The 17,665-nt window shown below is 35.0% G+C and overlaps 1 protein-coding gene across 2 annotated transcripts in view; it reads left to right on the forward strand.

Moving 5' to 3' along the window:
- DECR1 (2,4-dienoyl-CoA reductase 1) overlaps positions 1-10,895 on the forward strand; it is a 79,501-nt gene extending 68,606 nt beyond the window's left edge. For both annotated transcript variants that reach the window (XM_068526005.1, XM_068526006.1), the window contains exons 7-10: positions 2,077-2,149; positions 9,952-10,098; positions 10,572-10,634; positions 10,737-10,895. In XM_068526005.1, coding sequence (XP_068382106.1) covers positions 2,077-2,149; positions 9,952-10,098; positions 10,572-10,634; positions 10,737-10,796 — 343 coding nt within the window. In that variant the 3' untranslated portion in view covers positions 10,797-10,895. The remainder of the gene's footprint in view (positions 1-2,076; positions 2,150-9,951; positions 10,099-10,571; positions 10,635-10,736) is intronic.
- Positions 10,896-17,665: the final 6,770 nt, after the last annotated feature.

Below are 17,665 nucleotides of genomic sequence, written 5' to 3' on the forward strand. Positions count from 1 at the left end.
AACACCTGTTGATTGAAAAACAATAATGGTTAACATTATTGAGTATATTGTACTTAGCATCTTAACATGCAGAGTGAGCCAGTGAGGTGGATTCCTCATGTTACAATAGATCTTGAGAATATAAACTAGGTTAAAAGAGCTAGCACTAGAACAAATTTATCTGTTGCACCTATGAATAGAGATAGCATGGCTTTTCCTCTTAAGCCAGTTTCCTTAATAGCTTGCCCAGTTTTTCACAGAATGCTGTAAACTCTGCTCAGCTCAGTAATTCTGTTAAGACACACAGCTACTACTTCCCTAGCAATCTAGTAGGTGCACTGTAAGTACATACCCAGGGTAGGTATGGTCTTGGACTCTGTCAAAGGTATCACTCAGAAAAGCAGTTTTTATGTATGGTTTGCCTGAAGAGATGCAGCCCATTTCTCTAAAATGCACCAGTGGATTAATCAGATTAACAGACTGTACTTGGAGCACAATGCTTTATAAAGCATTGTTAATGTTAATGCTTATCTTAGTGGGTATCTTATAATCACATAAAGCTTGTGTTAATGGATATCTTATAATTACACAAAACGTATCCCTTTGTATCTATTGCAAGGATACAGTGTCTTAAAGGCATTACTATACTACACAATTTTCCTTTTATACGTTTTCTTGGAAGAAATGTTTTATTAAATTTTTTTGTCAGAAACAATTGTGTTTTTCCTGAGAGATTAGCTTGCTTTTTTTGTTATGGGCAGTGTGAATTGTGTAACTGATTAGGCTTACCTTTTGCATAGCATCATGGAAGGAGTAGATACAAGTTTTTGACCTGCCTATTATAATTATATGAAATATCACAATATATTTAGTTATAAGTTTCATTCTTGACTTCTTTTATATTTCCTTATCCTTGTTTTGTTTGTTTTGTTTCTTTTCAAGTAATTTTATCTTCCTCATTTGCATTATATGTATTCCTTAAGTTACGTTAAATCATTTTTTGAAAGTAGATTAAGTGTATATGCACACAAATATACATATGAATATAAATTTCTAAAATAAGTTTAGGTAATAAAAGTTAGACATATCTATCAAGTAAGCTTTTTTTTAAAATTTATTTTTGGCTGCATTGCGTCTTCGTTGCTGTGCACGGGCTTTCTCTTGTTGCAGCGAGTGGGGGCTTCTCGTTGCGGAGCATGGGCTCTAGGCGCACGGGCTTCAGTAGTTGTGGCACTCAGGCTCAGTAGTTGTGGCTCTCGGGGTCTAGAGCTCAGGCTCAGTAGTTGTGTCGCATGGGCTCAGTTGCTCTGCGGCATGTGGGATCTTCCTGGAGCAGAGCTCGAACCCATGTCCCCTGCATTGGCAGGCAGATTCTTAACCACTGTGCCACCAGGGAAGTCCCAAGTAGGGTTTTAAAGCAGGTTGCTTCTTCAAGGTTTCATGTTTGCTATTAGTGTTCTATTTTGCTTTGGGGCATTTAGCAAGATTCTTTTAGATTCTTATTTCCTTTTTAGCTCAGTTCAACAATTGTATTAAAGCCTAGTTAAACATGATATGGTTAATATTTTAAATCTATGTAATCCATTTCTTACTCAATTAAGGCACTTGTAATGTTGCAAACATTGTAATCTTATGTACTATGAGTAAAGTTACATTGAACTTTATAATTGCAGGACTGAACTCCAGAAAATGTGGGGGAGAGACGTGAATCTCTTCCTTCCTTATGCTAAATAATGATACCCTTTTTAAAAATGTGTATTGATATTGGACTTTGTTCAAAATGTGAATGGTAGGTCATCTAGCATAGTCCTTAAGGACACTAAAATGTAAATGGTAGATAGTACAGCAGAGTGAGATTAAGGGCACAAACTCTAGAGCTAGACTGCTACAGGTTGACTCACTAGCCATATGACCCAGAGCAAATGATTTAACTTCTCTGTGCCTCAGTTTCCTTGTCTATAACAGGGGGAATAATAATAGTCCCTACCTATTGGAGTTGTAGTCTCTAGCATTTAATAAGCATGCAGTCTTGGTTATTAGTATTTTTAATATATAGTTTAATATTTTAGAATCTGTGTTGTTTATTTTAATTTTTAGGTCTCTTGCAGCTGAATGGGGTAAATATGGAATGAGATTCAACGTGATTCAACCGGGGCCTATAAAAACCAAAGTAAGTTTTGGTTTGCTTATGATCACATTTTGAGTGATTAAGGAGTGAAAGATAGATAGATATATTCTGATGTGTGCAGGATTTTCCAGTGATACCTTAGTTTGGAGCCCTGGTGGAAGGGAAGAAGGTTTTGCCATTATCCAACATAAGAAATAAGGAGATGGGCAAGAATACAGCAGCTATACAACTCCTTGATAAGGTCTATTTCAGTGTCGTAATCTTTCTGGGATCTTTTATGCCATCAATTTTGGCATTTTGTCTGATTTGCTTTAATGATCTGTTATTGTGTTATATTTCTTAATTTTTACTATATTTTAAAGGTTCTTACTTTGACATCCTTTTTTAAAATCATGGAAATGTAATTATATTTTAAATTTAAGAGATGCTTTAGAAATTTATCATATATGCTTGGTCTCGTCATAGGCAACATTTTCTTTGACTCATGTCTGTGCCTTTTCACTTTCAAACACTGTTATGCACATCATTTAATTCCCATGTCTCTCTGATTAAAAATCCTTCTGATGGCATGCATTTCACCTGAAATCAGATATTGCAACTCATAATTATCACTAATGCTGTTACAGATGTTGCTCAAAAGGTTCACAGGTTCTCTTTCTCTCACATTACCCCAAATGACTTTACTCTCATACTTCTTTTTGTTTCCGTGTAAAGCAAGAATTTATAATCCCAACTGGGATGTTTCTTTGAAGGCCCAGGTGCAATTTGCTAACTTGTTTCTGTTGTATAAACTGAAAATAATGCAAAGGAGTATTTGGCTTGTAGATGGTTCTGGAGTATTAAATATTAACATGGAGATGGTTGTATTAATTTATTTAGCAGTTTGAAGGGTGGAAAATGGAAAGAAAAACTACCTGAGTGAGTGAAACTTGACTGAATATCTTATTTGGTTGGCACTTCTATAATAAAAAATAATAAAATTAATGGAAAAATAATTCAAAGGCACATATTAAAACACATGATTCAGAATAACACTGTGCTAAGCACTATCATATATAGTCATAGAAACTTCTTTTTAGGACCTCACTATCTAGGAAAGATCATCGGCATTTTATTATTTATTTAACATGTATTTACTGAGTGCTTTCAGTATGCAAAGGTGCTAAGAAAGATACAAAAACATTTGTGACAGATGCTTGCCATCAAGGAGCTTTTAGTAATATAGGTGTAAGTTTTATGCAAATAACATGCATATAGTTTTAAAGAGATTAAAAGAAAATTGTAGTATAGGAACTCTCTAGCAAGCGCTGATAGAACCAGGATTGGGACCTTTGTCTACCCTTTGTCTTTGATGCTTCATACCTGCCTAGGGAGAGCTGAAGTGCTCACAAGGAGCCTGTGTGTGCTTGCTATGTCTCATATCTGTGTTATTGAAGAGAGTTGTCACCTAGACTTCCAGGAACTGGTAGAGAAAAAGCCTATTATTTTTATTAATCAATGCGCATGCATACTTTATCTTGGTCTGCTCCTTTTTATCATTAACAGAAGGCAGAAATTGTTTGGCAAATTTAGTTATGGTTTTTCTCTCTCTGGAATCTACTTGAATTTAATATTCCTACATACTTGTTTTCTTCCTTTTCTATTATTATGAGGAGAAAGGAGAAGAAAAGGAATTTCCTCTTAAATATTTCCTACTTGAGTGATTTTCCTGTGTTTACTAAATCAGATGACAGTAGCAGCCCTACCTCCACCACACTAAATTTGTACATATTTCAGAGTACTTTCATATACATTTTCTCATTTCTCAGACAACAGTTTTGTGAGATAACTAAGACAGGCATCCTCATTTTACACATGAAGAAACTAAGGTAAAAAGGTTTTATTTTCTAGTGTTTTTTTTTTTTACCATCTTTATTAGAGTATAATTGCTTTACAATGGTGTGTCAGTTTCTGCTTTATAACAAAGTGAATCAGTTATACATATACATATGTCCCCATATCTCTTCCCTCTTGCATCTCCATCCATCCCACCCTCCCTGTCCCACCCCTCTAGGTGGTCACAAAGCACCGAGCAGATCTCCCTGTGCTATGCGGCTGCTTCCCACTAGCTATCTATTTTACGTTTGGTAGTGTGTATATGTCCATGTCACTCTCACACTTTGTCCCAGCTTACCCATCCCCCTCCCCATATCCTCAAGTCCATTCTCTAGTAGGTCTGCATCGTTTTTCCTGGCTTGCCCCTAGGTTCTTCTGACCATTTTTTTTTTTTTTTGATTCCATATATATGTGTTAGCATACGGTATTTGTTTTTCTCTTTATAACTTACTTCACTCTGTATGACAAACTCTAGGTCCATCCACCTCACTACAAATAACTCAATTTCGTTTCTTTTTATGGCTGAGTAATATTCCATTGTATATATGTGCCACATCTTCTTTATCCACTCATCAGTTGATGGACACTTAGGTTGCTTCCACGTCCTGGCTATTGTAAATAGAGCTGCAATGAAGATTTTGGTACATGACTCTTTTTGAATTATGGTTTTCTCAGAGTATATGCCCAGTAGCGGGATTGCTGGGTCGTATGGCAGTTCTATTTTTAGTTTTTAAAGGAACCTCCATATTGTTCTACATAGTGGCTGTATCAATTTACATTCCCACCAACAATGCAAGAGGGTTCCCTTTTCTCCACACCCTCTCCAGCATTTATTGTTTCTAGATTTTTTGATAGTGGCCATTGAGTGAGATGATATCTCATTGTAGTTTTGATTTGCATTTCTCTAATGATTAGTGATGTTGAACATTCTTTCATGTGTTTGTTGGCAATCTGTATATCTTCCCTGGAGAAATGTCTATTTAGGTCTCCTGCCCATTTTTGGATTGGCTTGTCTGTTTTTTTGATATTGAACTGCATGACTTGCTTGTATGTTTTAGAGATTAATCCTTTGTCAGTTGCTTCATTTGCAAATATTTTCTCCCATTCTGAGGGTTGTCTTTTCGTCTTGTTTATGGTTTTCATTGCTGTGCAAAAGCTTTTAAGTTTTGTTAGGTCCCATTTGTTTATTTTGGTTTTTATTTCCATTTCTCTAGGAGGAGAGTCAAAAAGGATCTTGCTGTGATTTATGTCATAGAGTGTTCTGCCTGTTTTCCTCTAAGAGTTTGATGGTGTCTGGCCTTACATTTAGGTCTTTAATCCATTTTGAGTTTGTTTTTGTGTATGGTGTTAGAGAGTGTTCTAATGTCATTCTTTTACATGTAGCTGTCCAGTTTTCCCAGCACCACTTATTGAAGAGGCTGTCTTTTCTCCACTGTATATTCTTGCCTCCTTTATCAAAGATAAGGTGACCATATGTGTGTGGGTTTATCTCTGGGCTTTCTATCCTGTTCCACTGATCTATATTTCTGTTATTGTGCCAGTACCATGCTGTCTTGATTACTGTAGCTTTGTAGTATAGTCTGAAGTCAGGGAGCCTGATTCCTCCAGCTCTGTTTTTCTTTCTCAAGATTGCTTTGGCTATTCAGGGTCTTTTGTGTTTCATACAAATTGTGAAATTTTTTGTTCTACTTCTGTGAAAAATGCCAGTGGTAGTTTCATAGGGATTGCATTGAATCTGTAGATTGCTTTGGGTAGTAGAGTCATTTTCACAATGTAGATTCTTCCAATCCAAGAACATGGTATATCTCTCCATCTGTGTGAATCATCTTTAATTTCTTTCATCAGTGTCTTATAATTTTCTACATACAGGTCTTTTGTCTCCTTAGGTAGGTTTACTCCTAGATATTTAATTCTTTTTTTTTGCAATGGTAAATGGGAGTGTTTTCTTAATTTCACTTTCAGATTTTTCATCATTAGTGTATAGACATGCAAGAGATTTCTGTGCATTAATTTTGTATCCTGCTACTTTACCAAATTAATTGATTAGCTCTAGTAGTTTTCTGGTAGCATCTTTAGGATTCTCTATGTATAGTATCATGTCATCTGCAAACAGTGACAGCTTTACTTCTTTTCCAATTTGGATTCCTTCTATTTCTTTTTCTTCTCTGATTGCTGTGGGTAAAACTTCCAAAACTATGTTGAATAATAGTGGTGAGAGTGGGCAACCTTGTCTTGTTCCTGACCTTAGTGGAAATGGTTTTAGTTTTTCACCATTGAGGACGATGTTGGCTGTGGGTTTGTCATATATGGCCTATATTATGTTGAACAAAGTCCCCTCTATGCCCACTTTCTTGAGAGTTTTTATCATAAATGGGTGTTGAATTTTGTCAAAAGCTTTCTCTGCATCTATTGAGATGATCATATCGTTTTTCTCCTTCAATTTTTTAATATGGTGTATCACATTGATTGATTTGCATATATTGAAGAATCCTTGCATTCCTGGGATAAACCCCACTTGATCATAATGTATCATCCTTTTAATATGCTGTTGGATTCTGTTTGCTAGTATTTTGTTGAGGATTTTTGCATCTATGTTCATCAGTGATATTGGCCTGTAGTTTTCTTTCTTTGTGACATCTTTGTCTGGTTTTGGAATCAGAGTGATGGTGGTCTCGTATAATGAGTTTGGGAGTGTTCCTCCCTCTGCTAAATTTTGAAAGAGCTTGAGAAGGATAGGTGTTACTTCTTCTCTAAATGTTTGCTAGAATTCGCCTGTGAAGCCATATGGTCCTGGGCTTTTGTTTGTTGGAAGATTTTTATTCACAGTTTCAATTTCAGTGCTTGTGATTGGTCTGTTTATATTTTCTATTTTTCGTGGTTCAGTTTCGGAAGGTTGTGCATTTCTAAGAATGTGTCCGTTTCTTCCAGGTTGTCCATTTTATTGGCATAGAGTTGCTTGCAGTAATCTCTCATGATCCTTTGTATTTCTGCCGTGTCAGTGGTTACTTCTCCTTTTTCATTTCTAATTCTATTGATTTGAGTCTTCTCCCTTTTTTTCTGCATAAGTCTAGCTAATGGTTTATCAATTTTGTTTATCTTCTCAAAGAACCAGCTTTTAGTTTTATTGATCTTTGCTATCATTTCCTTCATTTCTTTTTCATTTATTTCTGATCTGATCTTTATGATTTCTTTCCTTCTGCTAACTTTGGGGTTTTTTTGTTCTTCTTTCTCTAATTGCTTTAGGTGTAAGGTTAGGTTGTTTATTTGAGATGTTTCTTGTTTCTTAAGGTAGGCTTGTATGGCTATAAACTTCCCTCTTAGAACTGCTTTTGCTGCATCCCATAGGTTTTGGGTCATTGTGTTTTCATTGTCATTTGTTTCTAGGTATTTTTTGATTTCCTCTTTGATTTCTTCAGTGATCTCTTGGTTATTAAGTATTGTGTTGTTTAACCTCCATTTGTTTGTATTTCTTACAGATTTTTTCATGTAACTGATATCTAGTCTCATAGCGTTGTGGTTGGAAAAGATACTTGATAAGATTTCAATTATCTTAAATTTACCAAGGCTTGATTTGTGACCCAAGATATGATCTATCCTGGAGAATGTTCCATGAGCACTTGAGAAGAATGTGTATTCTGTTGTTTTTGGATGGAATGTCCTATAAATATCAGCTAAGTCCATCTTGTTTAATGTATCATTAAAAGCTTGTGTTTCCTTATTTATTTTCCTTTTGGATGATCTGTCCATTGGTGAAAGTGGGGTGTTAAAGTCCCCTACTATGATTGTGTTACTGTCGATTTCCCCTTTTGTGGCTGTTAGTATTTGCCTTATGTATTGAGGTGGTCCTATGTTGGGTGCATAAATATTTACAATCGTTATACCTTCCTCTTGGATTGACCCCTTGATCATTATGTAGTGTCCTTATTTGTCTCTTGTAATAGTCTTTGTTTTAAAGTCTATTTTGTCTGATATGAGAATTGCTACTCCAGCTTTCTTTTGATTTCCATTCGCATGGAATATCTTTTTCCATCCCCTCATTTTCAGTCTGTATGTGTCCCTAGGTCTGAAGTGGGTCTCTTGTAGACAGCATATATACAGGTCTTGTTTTTGTATCCATTCAGCCAGTCTGTGTCTTTTGGTTGGAGCATTTAATCCATTTACATTTAAGGTAATTATCGATATGTATGTTCCTATTACCATTTTCTTAATTGTTTTGGGTTTATTATTGTAGGTCTTTTCCTTCTCTTGTGTTTCCTGCCTAGAGAAGTTCCTTTAGCATTTGTTTTAAAGCTGGTTTGGTGGTGCTGAACTCTCTTAGCTTTTGCTTGTCTCTAAAGCTTTTAATTTCTCTGTCAAATCTGAATGAGATCCTTGCTGGGTAGAGTAATCTTGGTTGTAGGTTTTCCTCTTTCATCACTTTAAATATGTCCTGCTGCTCCCTTCAGGCTTACAGAGTTTCTGCTGAAAGCTCAGGTGTTAACCTTATGGGGATTCCCTTATGTGTTACTTGTTGCTTTTCCCTTGCTTCTTTTAATATTTGTTCTTTGTATTTAATTTTTGATAGTTTGATTAATATGTGTCTTGGTGTGTTTCTCCTTGGATTTATCCTGTATGGGACTCTATGTGCTTCCTGGACTTGATTAACTATTTCCTTTCCCATATTAGGGAACTTTTCAACTATAATCTCTTCAAATATTTTCTCAGTCCCTTTCTTTTTCTCTTCATCTTCTGGGACCTGTATAATTCGAATGTTGGTGCATTTAATGTTTTCCCAGAGGTCTCTGAGCCTGTCCTCTATTCTTTTCATTCTTTTTTCTTTATTCTGCTCTGCAGTAGTTATTTACACTATTTTATCTTCCAGGTCACTTATCCATTCTTCTGCCTCAGTTATTCTGCTATTGATCCTTTCTAGAGAATTTTTAATTTCATTTATTGTGTTGTTCATCTCTGTTTGTTTGCTCTTTAGTTCTTCTAGGTCCTTGTTAAACGTTTCTTGTATTTTCTCCATTCTATTTCCAAGATTTTGGATCATCTTTACTATCATTGTTCTGAATTCTTTTTCGGGTAGACTGCCTATTTCCTCTTCATTTGTTAAGTCTGGTGGGTTTTTGCCTTGCTCCTTCATCTGCTGTGTGTTTCTATGTCTTCTTATTTTGCTTAACTTCCTATGTTTGGGGTCTCCTTTTCACAGGCTGCAGGTTCATAGTTTCCATTGTTTTTGGTGTCTGTCCCCAGTGGCTAAGGTTGGTTCAGTGGGTTTTGCAGGCTTCCTGGTGGAGTGGACTAGTGCCTGTGTTTTGGTGGATGAGGTTGGATCTTGTCTTTCTGGTGGGCAGGTCCATGTCTGGTGGTGTGTTTTGGGGTGTCTGTGGCCTTATTATGATTTTAGGCAGCCTCTGTGCTAATGGATGGGGCTGTGTTCCTGTCTTGCTAGTTGTTTGGCATAGGGTGTCCAGCACTGTAGCTTGCTGGTCATTGAGTGGAGCTGGGTCTTGGTTTTGAGATGGAGATCTGTGGGAGATTTTCCCCATTTGATATTACGTGTAGCTGGGAGGCCTCTTGTGGACCAGTGTCCTCAACGTGGGTCTCCCACCTCAGTGGCACAGCCCTGACGCCTGGCTAGAGCACCAATAGCCTGTCCTCCACACGGCTGAATCACTGCAGAAACATTCTGGAAATGAAGCATGCTGATCTCCTAAGCCCATTTAAAAATACCTTGGAGGAGAATCATGGAGTCCCTCCAATCTGGTTTTCCTTTTTCCTTCTGTCCTTTCTAGTGGTTTTTTAAAGGTCAATATTGGGTAAAATGAGTATGGAAGAATTTGGCAAAACTCTCTGTTGCTTACAAGTACTAAGGTATGAACAGGCTGCCATAGTAACATTCCATTTACTGCAAATTTGTTTCTTAAATAGGAAATAGGTTGTATTAAAAAAGAAAAAGCAACCTAATTATTTTCTTAATTCCTAAGGGTGCCTTTAGCCGTCTTGACCCAACTGGAGCTTTTGAGAAAGAAATTATTGACAGAATTCCCTGTGGTCGGCTAGGAACTGTGGAAGAACTTGCAAATCTTGCTGCTTTCCTTTGTAGTGATTATGCTTCTTGGATTAATGGAGCTGTAAGCATTGTTGTCTCTCAACTTTTTTGGGAGGTGGATTTGGGGTGGGCAGGTGGATTGTAGAACCAATCCTGACGATGTTGAATGTAAATATGATTTAAAGTATTTAATTAGCTGTATTTAGTATATTATTTATAATATAGAAATATTAATATATTCTGTTTAGCTTCTGGAATTGATTCCACTATTGATTAATTGATAAATTAATTTTATTAAATGCAAATCACTCTGGTAGACATGCCTCTAAGATGAACTTTAAGATTGGGTAGAATTTGAAATTGTAGAAATGATGGAGAGAGGATTTTAAAGAGAGTAAATCAATTTAGGTTTAATCATCAGTTTTGTCCTTAAAATTTAGGCTTTGATTGAAAGTGCCAAGGAGATAGTCTGTCCAGTTAGGAGGGAGAAATGGCTAATGGTTCAGAAACTTTTTAAAAGAAGTTAGTTTCACAGCTTTTATTATTATTTTTCAGGTAATTAGATTTGATGGTGGAGAGGAAGTACTTATTTCAGGGGAATTCAACAGTCTGAGGAAGGTAATGCCATTTTGTGAGTATAATATAATGTTGGCAGTGAGGATACTAAGCTTTAAAAACACACAAGAACCTCATTAAATTGACTTTTTCTTTTTGTGGTAGGTCACCAGGGAGCAGTGGGACACAATAGAAGGACTCATCAGGAAGACGAAAGGCTCCTAAGACTACTCTGGCCTTCATCTTGGTTATAATGGAAATTATACAAACTGTCTATAATCTTTTGAATATTTTCAAGTCTAATAAATTGTTACTTAGCAAACATTGAGCTTGTATTATGTGCTAGGCCAATGGTAGGTAGATCTTGTATATTAAAATATAAATAAGATGGGCTATTGTCCCTGTAAAGAATTTTTTAAAAATAAAAAGAGGAAAGTGAGTGAAGGCTTTTGATAGAGGTGAAACGAGACTGGAAGTGCAGAGAAAGGAACAGATATTTGTAACCTGGAAAAATCAGGAGAAACTTAATGGTGAAAGTAGTATTTGAATTATATATTAAAACCATGTCTTTGGTGATGGTGCCTAAAAGAAAGTAGAGGATTTACGGTAAATCTAATGGACTGTCTTTTCAGTGTATTTCCTTTTCATTGGCCTTATGAATTGTCTTCTTTAGATAGCTCAGTATTAATTCAAATAAGTTCTTGCCAGGACCTATTTTGTAGCCAGACATTTTATTTGGTACTGAGAATAAAACATGAATAATCTACAGCCTTTGCCCTCTTAAAACTCATTATCTAGCAGGATAGATAGACCTGTAAATAATTATTTATGATTCATTGTGATAAATATTCCAGCAGTGTTAAAGTGTGGAGGGGGAAGTAATTCAATCTGTCTCCAGAGTTTAGAGAAAGTGACACCTAGGAGATAGCATTCCATCTCAGCTTTTAAAGTATATATTCTCTATGAATTTATGGTTACTGGGGGTGGGGGGGGTGGGGAGGGATAGACTGGGAGTTTCAGATTGACATGTACACATTGTGATATTTAGGATGGATAGCCAGAAGGGACCTTCTGTATAGCACAGGGAGCTCTGCTCAATATTCTGTAATAACCTAAATGGGAAAAGACTTTGAAAAAGAGTAGAAAAAAATACTTTTTTTAATAAATTGTTGTTATAAAAAAATACAGTGTACTGGAATAGGAAATGCTAAAAAAAAAAAGTATATATTCTCGTGTAGAGAAGATGAACAAAGCTCATAAAATATTTTTATGTATAATTTCATTTAATTCCATATTTGGTTTGACTAATTTGTCATCCTAAGAATCAAATAATAAGAAAGCCACAGTCTCAAGTGTATATAGTTATAATTTTGAGTTTATATTAAAAAAGAGTATTTTGCTTTCATAGGAATCACTCATTACATGCTCACTAGACTGACTTTCCCCATTGTCTGAATTACCAAGAGAGGGGACCAGCTTCTATTTTACCTCCTCTGAATAGATCTGCAAAGGAATCTCGTTTTCCTGTTTGAATTTATATGCTGTAAGCCTGATGGGCAAATCCTTATTACATTGACAGTTAATTTCGTGCATAAGTTACATTAAATTGTGTACATAAATGGTTTAGAATGAGTGGCCTTGACATTTCCAATAATTTTGCCTTTCACTGGGGTACCATACCCAGTCTCCATTTTACCATTAACACTAACCATAGTTTTCCTCTCTTCTATCTGCATATTTCTTCTTTATTTTTAAATTATCAATACTTCTTGTGGTGTAGGAAAAAAAAGTGCCAGTAGTTATATAAATTACCTTTTGTAAGTTTCATCACTTCTTATTTTCTTCATGATAAAATTCAGGATTATAATATCTGCTTCACAGGGTTGTTATGAGGATTAAGTGAGATGAAACAATTAAAAACACCATGTAAATGTAAAGCACACAAATGAAAGACAAGGCCCTCCTGTTTTTCTACTCTTTGATTTTTAAGACATGATTATCGTAGAAAACGTGAGAATACAAAAGAATAAAAAATTTAAAAACTAACTTCCTAAAGAAAACTTCTATTAATACTTTGGTATATTTATTTTCAACCTTTTGCCTTTTTTCATTTAATTTTTATTTTTTATGAAAGTAATTTGTTTATATAATTTATATAGGGAAGAGTACTACTGCAATCTTTGCTCCAAAGCTATCTTCCCATGTAACTATCTTCAGCTCTTTTAACCATTATTTTGGTTTGTTTTTTTTTTGTTTGTTTGTTTTCTGGAATATACATTCTTCCCCATCCACTAATTCTACCAATATAACCATATCCCTATTTTTGGTTAAATTTATATTCAGTGTTTACATTTTTATAACTTTATTAATATTGCTTTTTCCTCAATGTTTTCTCAACTTCCCTACTTCTTTTTAACAGTTGAGATTATATGATAAGTCAGATCCTATTTCTCATAAATCAAAGATTTTTTATATTTCATTGTTTATATGTATCATACTTTGATTTTTTATTCTTAGAATTAGTTTAAAAATTTTTTTCAGTATGATATGTAAAACTGCGATGAATATCTTTATGCATAAAACATTTTTAGAGTTTGGAATTATTTTCTCCTGATAGATTCCTGGAAGTAATATTATTAATCAAAGTTATGAAGCTTTTAAAGACCCTTGATACACATTTCCAAATTGCTATTCCTGAGATTTGTATGGGTTTAAAAAACCCTGAGCTATGTGTGCTAGTGCCAATTTCAACAAATACCTACCAACATGGGGTAGTTTCACTTTCAAACTATTTGCCAATTTCATAAGTAAAAATTGATAGCTCCTTCAGACATGTATTTATTTAATCATTAGTGATAATACTTTTCTATACTTAATGAATGTCCTGTTTGTCTTTTTGCCTCTTAATGGGGTGTCATAAAAATTTTGACTTGTCTGAGTTTGTATACAAATTTTTCTTCCATTAATCATCTCTTAGAGTTTGCTTCTTTATTGTATGTTATTATAAATGATGAATGAAGAAGCAAAGCTTGCAAGCATGGCAGGGAGGACCAGAAAAGAGATCATGGTAATATCGTTTGATTGAAATTTCTTCCTAAGAAAAATTTCTTAGGAAGTCTGAAAGAGAAACAAATATTATTGATGGATAGTCACTATATTTTATGACACAACACCTTTGGGCTGTAACCATATCAATGTTTTACCGTAAGAATTATTACTTTGTCAAACTACTTAGTAACTTCTATAAGAGTCCTGCTTCTAATGCGTTAACAGAAGAGTTAATACTCAGAAAATTAAAGTGAAGATTATTGGTAACAATATCACTCATCTTAGAATTAATGTATGAAGACATCTCCAAGAAATGTTTCAGGTAAGGAGTAACAGCTATTGTTACTTTGTTCTTGTGAAAAACTAAAGCAGTGAGAATTTAAGTGACTTTGAATAATAGAATTTTAGAGCTGGAAAAGTCTTAGAAGATAGTACTCTCAACCCCTTCATTTTATAGTTAAGGGAACTGAGGCTCAAGGAAGTTGTGACTTGGCCAGTGTCATATAATTAGTCAAGCTCATGTCTTCTGCTCAACTGGACCAGTTTCTTGGGATCATAATTTAAACCAAGAGACAATAATAGGGTCTTTATGAGATATAGTTGTATTGCAAAATCTTTCTTCAAAGGAAAAAGGCCCATTAATTTTTTGGGGGGAGGTGTTCTTGATCAATTTTATTTTGTTGTAGTTGAACATAAAAATATTTATTAGACTTTCATAAATTCATTCTCAACCTCAATCCCTTTAATTTTCTTCTAACTGTACATTTCTCAACTGTACAGTAAAATAATCCTTGGGTTTGGAGACAGAAAAATGGCGCTTAGTATAAAATCTCGGCCCCTTAACACTAGCATAGGTGATCTTGCCTGCTCTACCTTATACACACTCTCTCCTCACACAGGCTCTGTAACAGCAGCTTTCTTTCTGTTCCTTAGGATTGTTCAACCTAGGGCCTTTGCACTGGCTGCTTATTTGTCCTATGAATGTACTTTTCCTTATCTTTATATGGCTGGGTTCTTCAGAGAGGCTTCCCTATATCCCTATTTGCACACCATTAATTTTAAAAAACTTTTAAGTGACCTATGATTTCTAAAAGTACTCAAATCATGAATTTTCACAAAGTGAATACGCGTGTATAACCGCTAACCAGGTAAGAAACAAAATATCACCAGGAATCCAGAAGCCTCGCTTATGTCCCCAATCATGACTCCCTTTCTCTCCCTAAAACTAACCACTATCTTGACTTGTAACCTCTAAGCTAAGCTGCTTTTGAAGTTTATTTAAGTAGAATTACACAACATGTATTCTTCTATTGCTGGCTTTTATCTGTGTAGCAATTGCTTATGCATTCTCATTGTTACATAACATTCCACTGTATGAGTATACCACAATTTATTTTGTTCTGCTATTGGTGGACATTGGGTTGTTTCTAGTTTGGGCTATGTCAAATACAATGCTGCTGTGAGCATTCTTTTTTTGGTGAAGATAAAACATAGAAGTGAAATTGCGGGATTTTGAAGTGTGCATATGTTCAAATTTAGTAGATACCGCCAAATGGCTTTTCGAAGTCTTCACAACTTAACCTCCTATCAAGCAGTGTGTAAAAATTTCCATTGTGCCACATCCTCATCAATACTTAGCATTCAAAAATCTCTTTAACTTTAGTCTCTCTGATGAGTGCATGGTAGTATTTCATTTATTTTAATTTGTATTTCTCTTGATTACTAATAAAGTTGATTAGTTTTTATTTTGGATATTTAGATATCCTTTTATTTGTGAAATGCCCATTCAACTTTCTTATATATTTTCTGTTGTGTTATATATAAACATTATTTTTAGGAATAATGTTTATATATTTTGGATATGTACCTCTGTCAGTGTTATAAATTGTTGGAGGAGGTCTCGAGAGGACGTGACTGCAGGTTGACCCAAGAGCTGAATCCAGGCTCCTCACTCCCTCGTTCTGGAATGTAGATTTGAGCCACTGTTCCCACAGCCAGAGCTATTTCAAGGAAGCAGCCTTGAGTGAGTAAGGTGCTGTTGAGACCATCTGGATTGAACTCATGACTGAACCCAGTTTAAAGGCTCTAGAAACTTTAAGATTCTGGTGGGCAGGTGTAGAGATCTACTCATTTTACACCCAAGCCGAACCTTGTACATAGGTTTCCTTGCTTATTAAACCTGCCACCTACCAATCTGGAGTGGTCTGACTCTTTCTTAGGTCTCTCCTTGTCCTCCATGTACCGGGGCCAGTTTCAGATTTCACCTGGGGAACTCTCAAGGTTCTGAGCCAACATAAATATCTTCTCACACTCTGATGTTTGTTTTTTCAAACTACAAACAAATTTACTCTCTTAATAGTATATTTTTGGGAACAGAGTTCTTAATTTTAATAGAGTCCAATTTTTCAATCTGTTTTTTCATAATTGGTTAAGGAATTTTTCCATGCATGAGATATTAGAGATATTCTCTTGTTGTTGTCTGCATATACTTCCCATTTATGTTTAATAATATACTTGGAATGAATTTTGTGATATGAGGTAGGCATTATATGAGCTATCTTACATTTGCCCTTTCAGATTCATCTTCCATTCTTCATTCTGTTCTCTGCTCCAGGGACTGGCCTGTCACTTATATGTAACTGTGACTGATTTAGCTGAGTTATAAGAATTTCTTTTCCTGGTAGTGCTCGGGAGTTAAAGTCCACCATGATAGGCCAGGTGCTGGATTCGTAGCCATTATTACTATGAGCACTCTAGGACGTTCCCTCAGATATACTCCTATCAGACTTTTTCTTGTTGCTTTTCTTTCTTTTTCCATGCTATTATTGTAAGAGTACCAAACCTGGTCTAGTTATAGTGTATACTTTGTAATGGATAGTTGTTTTCCTACAGATGAAATGTAGGAAAATTCTATATATTCTTCTTATTCCTCTGGAGAATATCTTTCATACAGAAATATTTGATTATGTCTGTTGGGCAAAGAGCTACAAATATTTGGATTTTTTGAGATTTCTTTGTAAATCTTAATGTCAGAGACACATATTAATTCAATGAGGCATCCAATAATGCACTGAGTCAGGCAGGTTTACATTTATTTAGATTTCCTAGGCTGTAATAATTTCAGTAACCTACATTTCCCCTGAATTGATCATGGGCTACGTATTCACTGACTTTTTGAGGAAGAAAACAAATATACAATATTATTAGAGTTATTTTCCTTTTTATTTATTCTTAGTACTTAAATTCAGCCTAAGCTCAGTGCTTCCATTTACACACTAGAAGCAAAGCCAGTCTACTACTGCCATCATATGAGAAATTTTATTTTTTGGCAATCTTTTCTGTTCATTCTTGGGGGAAAGAGATACCTCACTTTTTTGTTATTTATATGAATTGAGAAAATCAGTGCAGAATTTATAGAATGGGGACATTCAGAGTGACCCAGAACCATTAACTCTTTGGCAGTAACTTTATAAATTTCAAAGAGACACATCTCTCATAGTTCCCTGCTTCACATCAAAAAATGAGAAATCACCAACCATAACATGTCAACTATAACCAGTGTAGTATATTCTAGCTACAAATATATGAAACTGTGACTTGGATGTGGGTCAAAAGAATGTTTTAGAGTCACCCTTGCTACATAAGATAAATGATTGCATTAGCATTTCTCTTGAGATGTTCTTTTTAACTCATTTGAAACTATTTGCAGATAGAAATAGAACTATTTTGAATGCTGATCTCAACATGAAACATAGAATTCACAGAATACACAAAATTGTTGATGATATAATATTCAACAATCAGGGTGCTATGAACTTTAAATTAAAATTCAATTATGTAGTAAAAATAGAGTTGTAGCTAGAAAAAAAAAAAATTTCAGAGGCAGCAGTTACCCTTGGTGGAAATGAACAGTTCTACATAAAAAGAAGATCCAGGAAGAATGCAAACTAAACACCAGGATACCTGATATATATAATTTAATCAGATAGTACATAGACTATGACATAAAAACAGCAGTTTACTAGAATAATTATAGTCTGCAACAC

The sequence above is a fragment of the Eschrichtius robustus genome, chromosome 17, assembly GCF_028021215.1.
Source record: "Eschrichtius robustus isolate mEscRob2 chromosome 17, mEscRob2.pri, whole genome shotgun sequence".
Lineage (NCBI taxonomy): Eukaryota > Metazoa > Chordata > Mammalia > Artiodactyla > Eschrichtiidae > Eschrichtius > Eschrichtius robustus.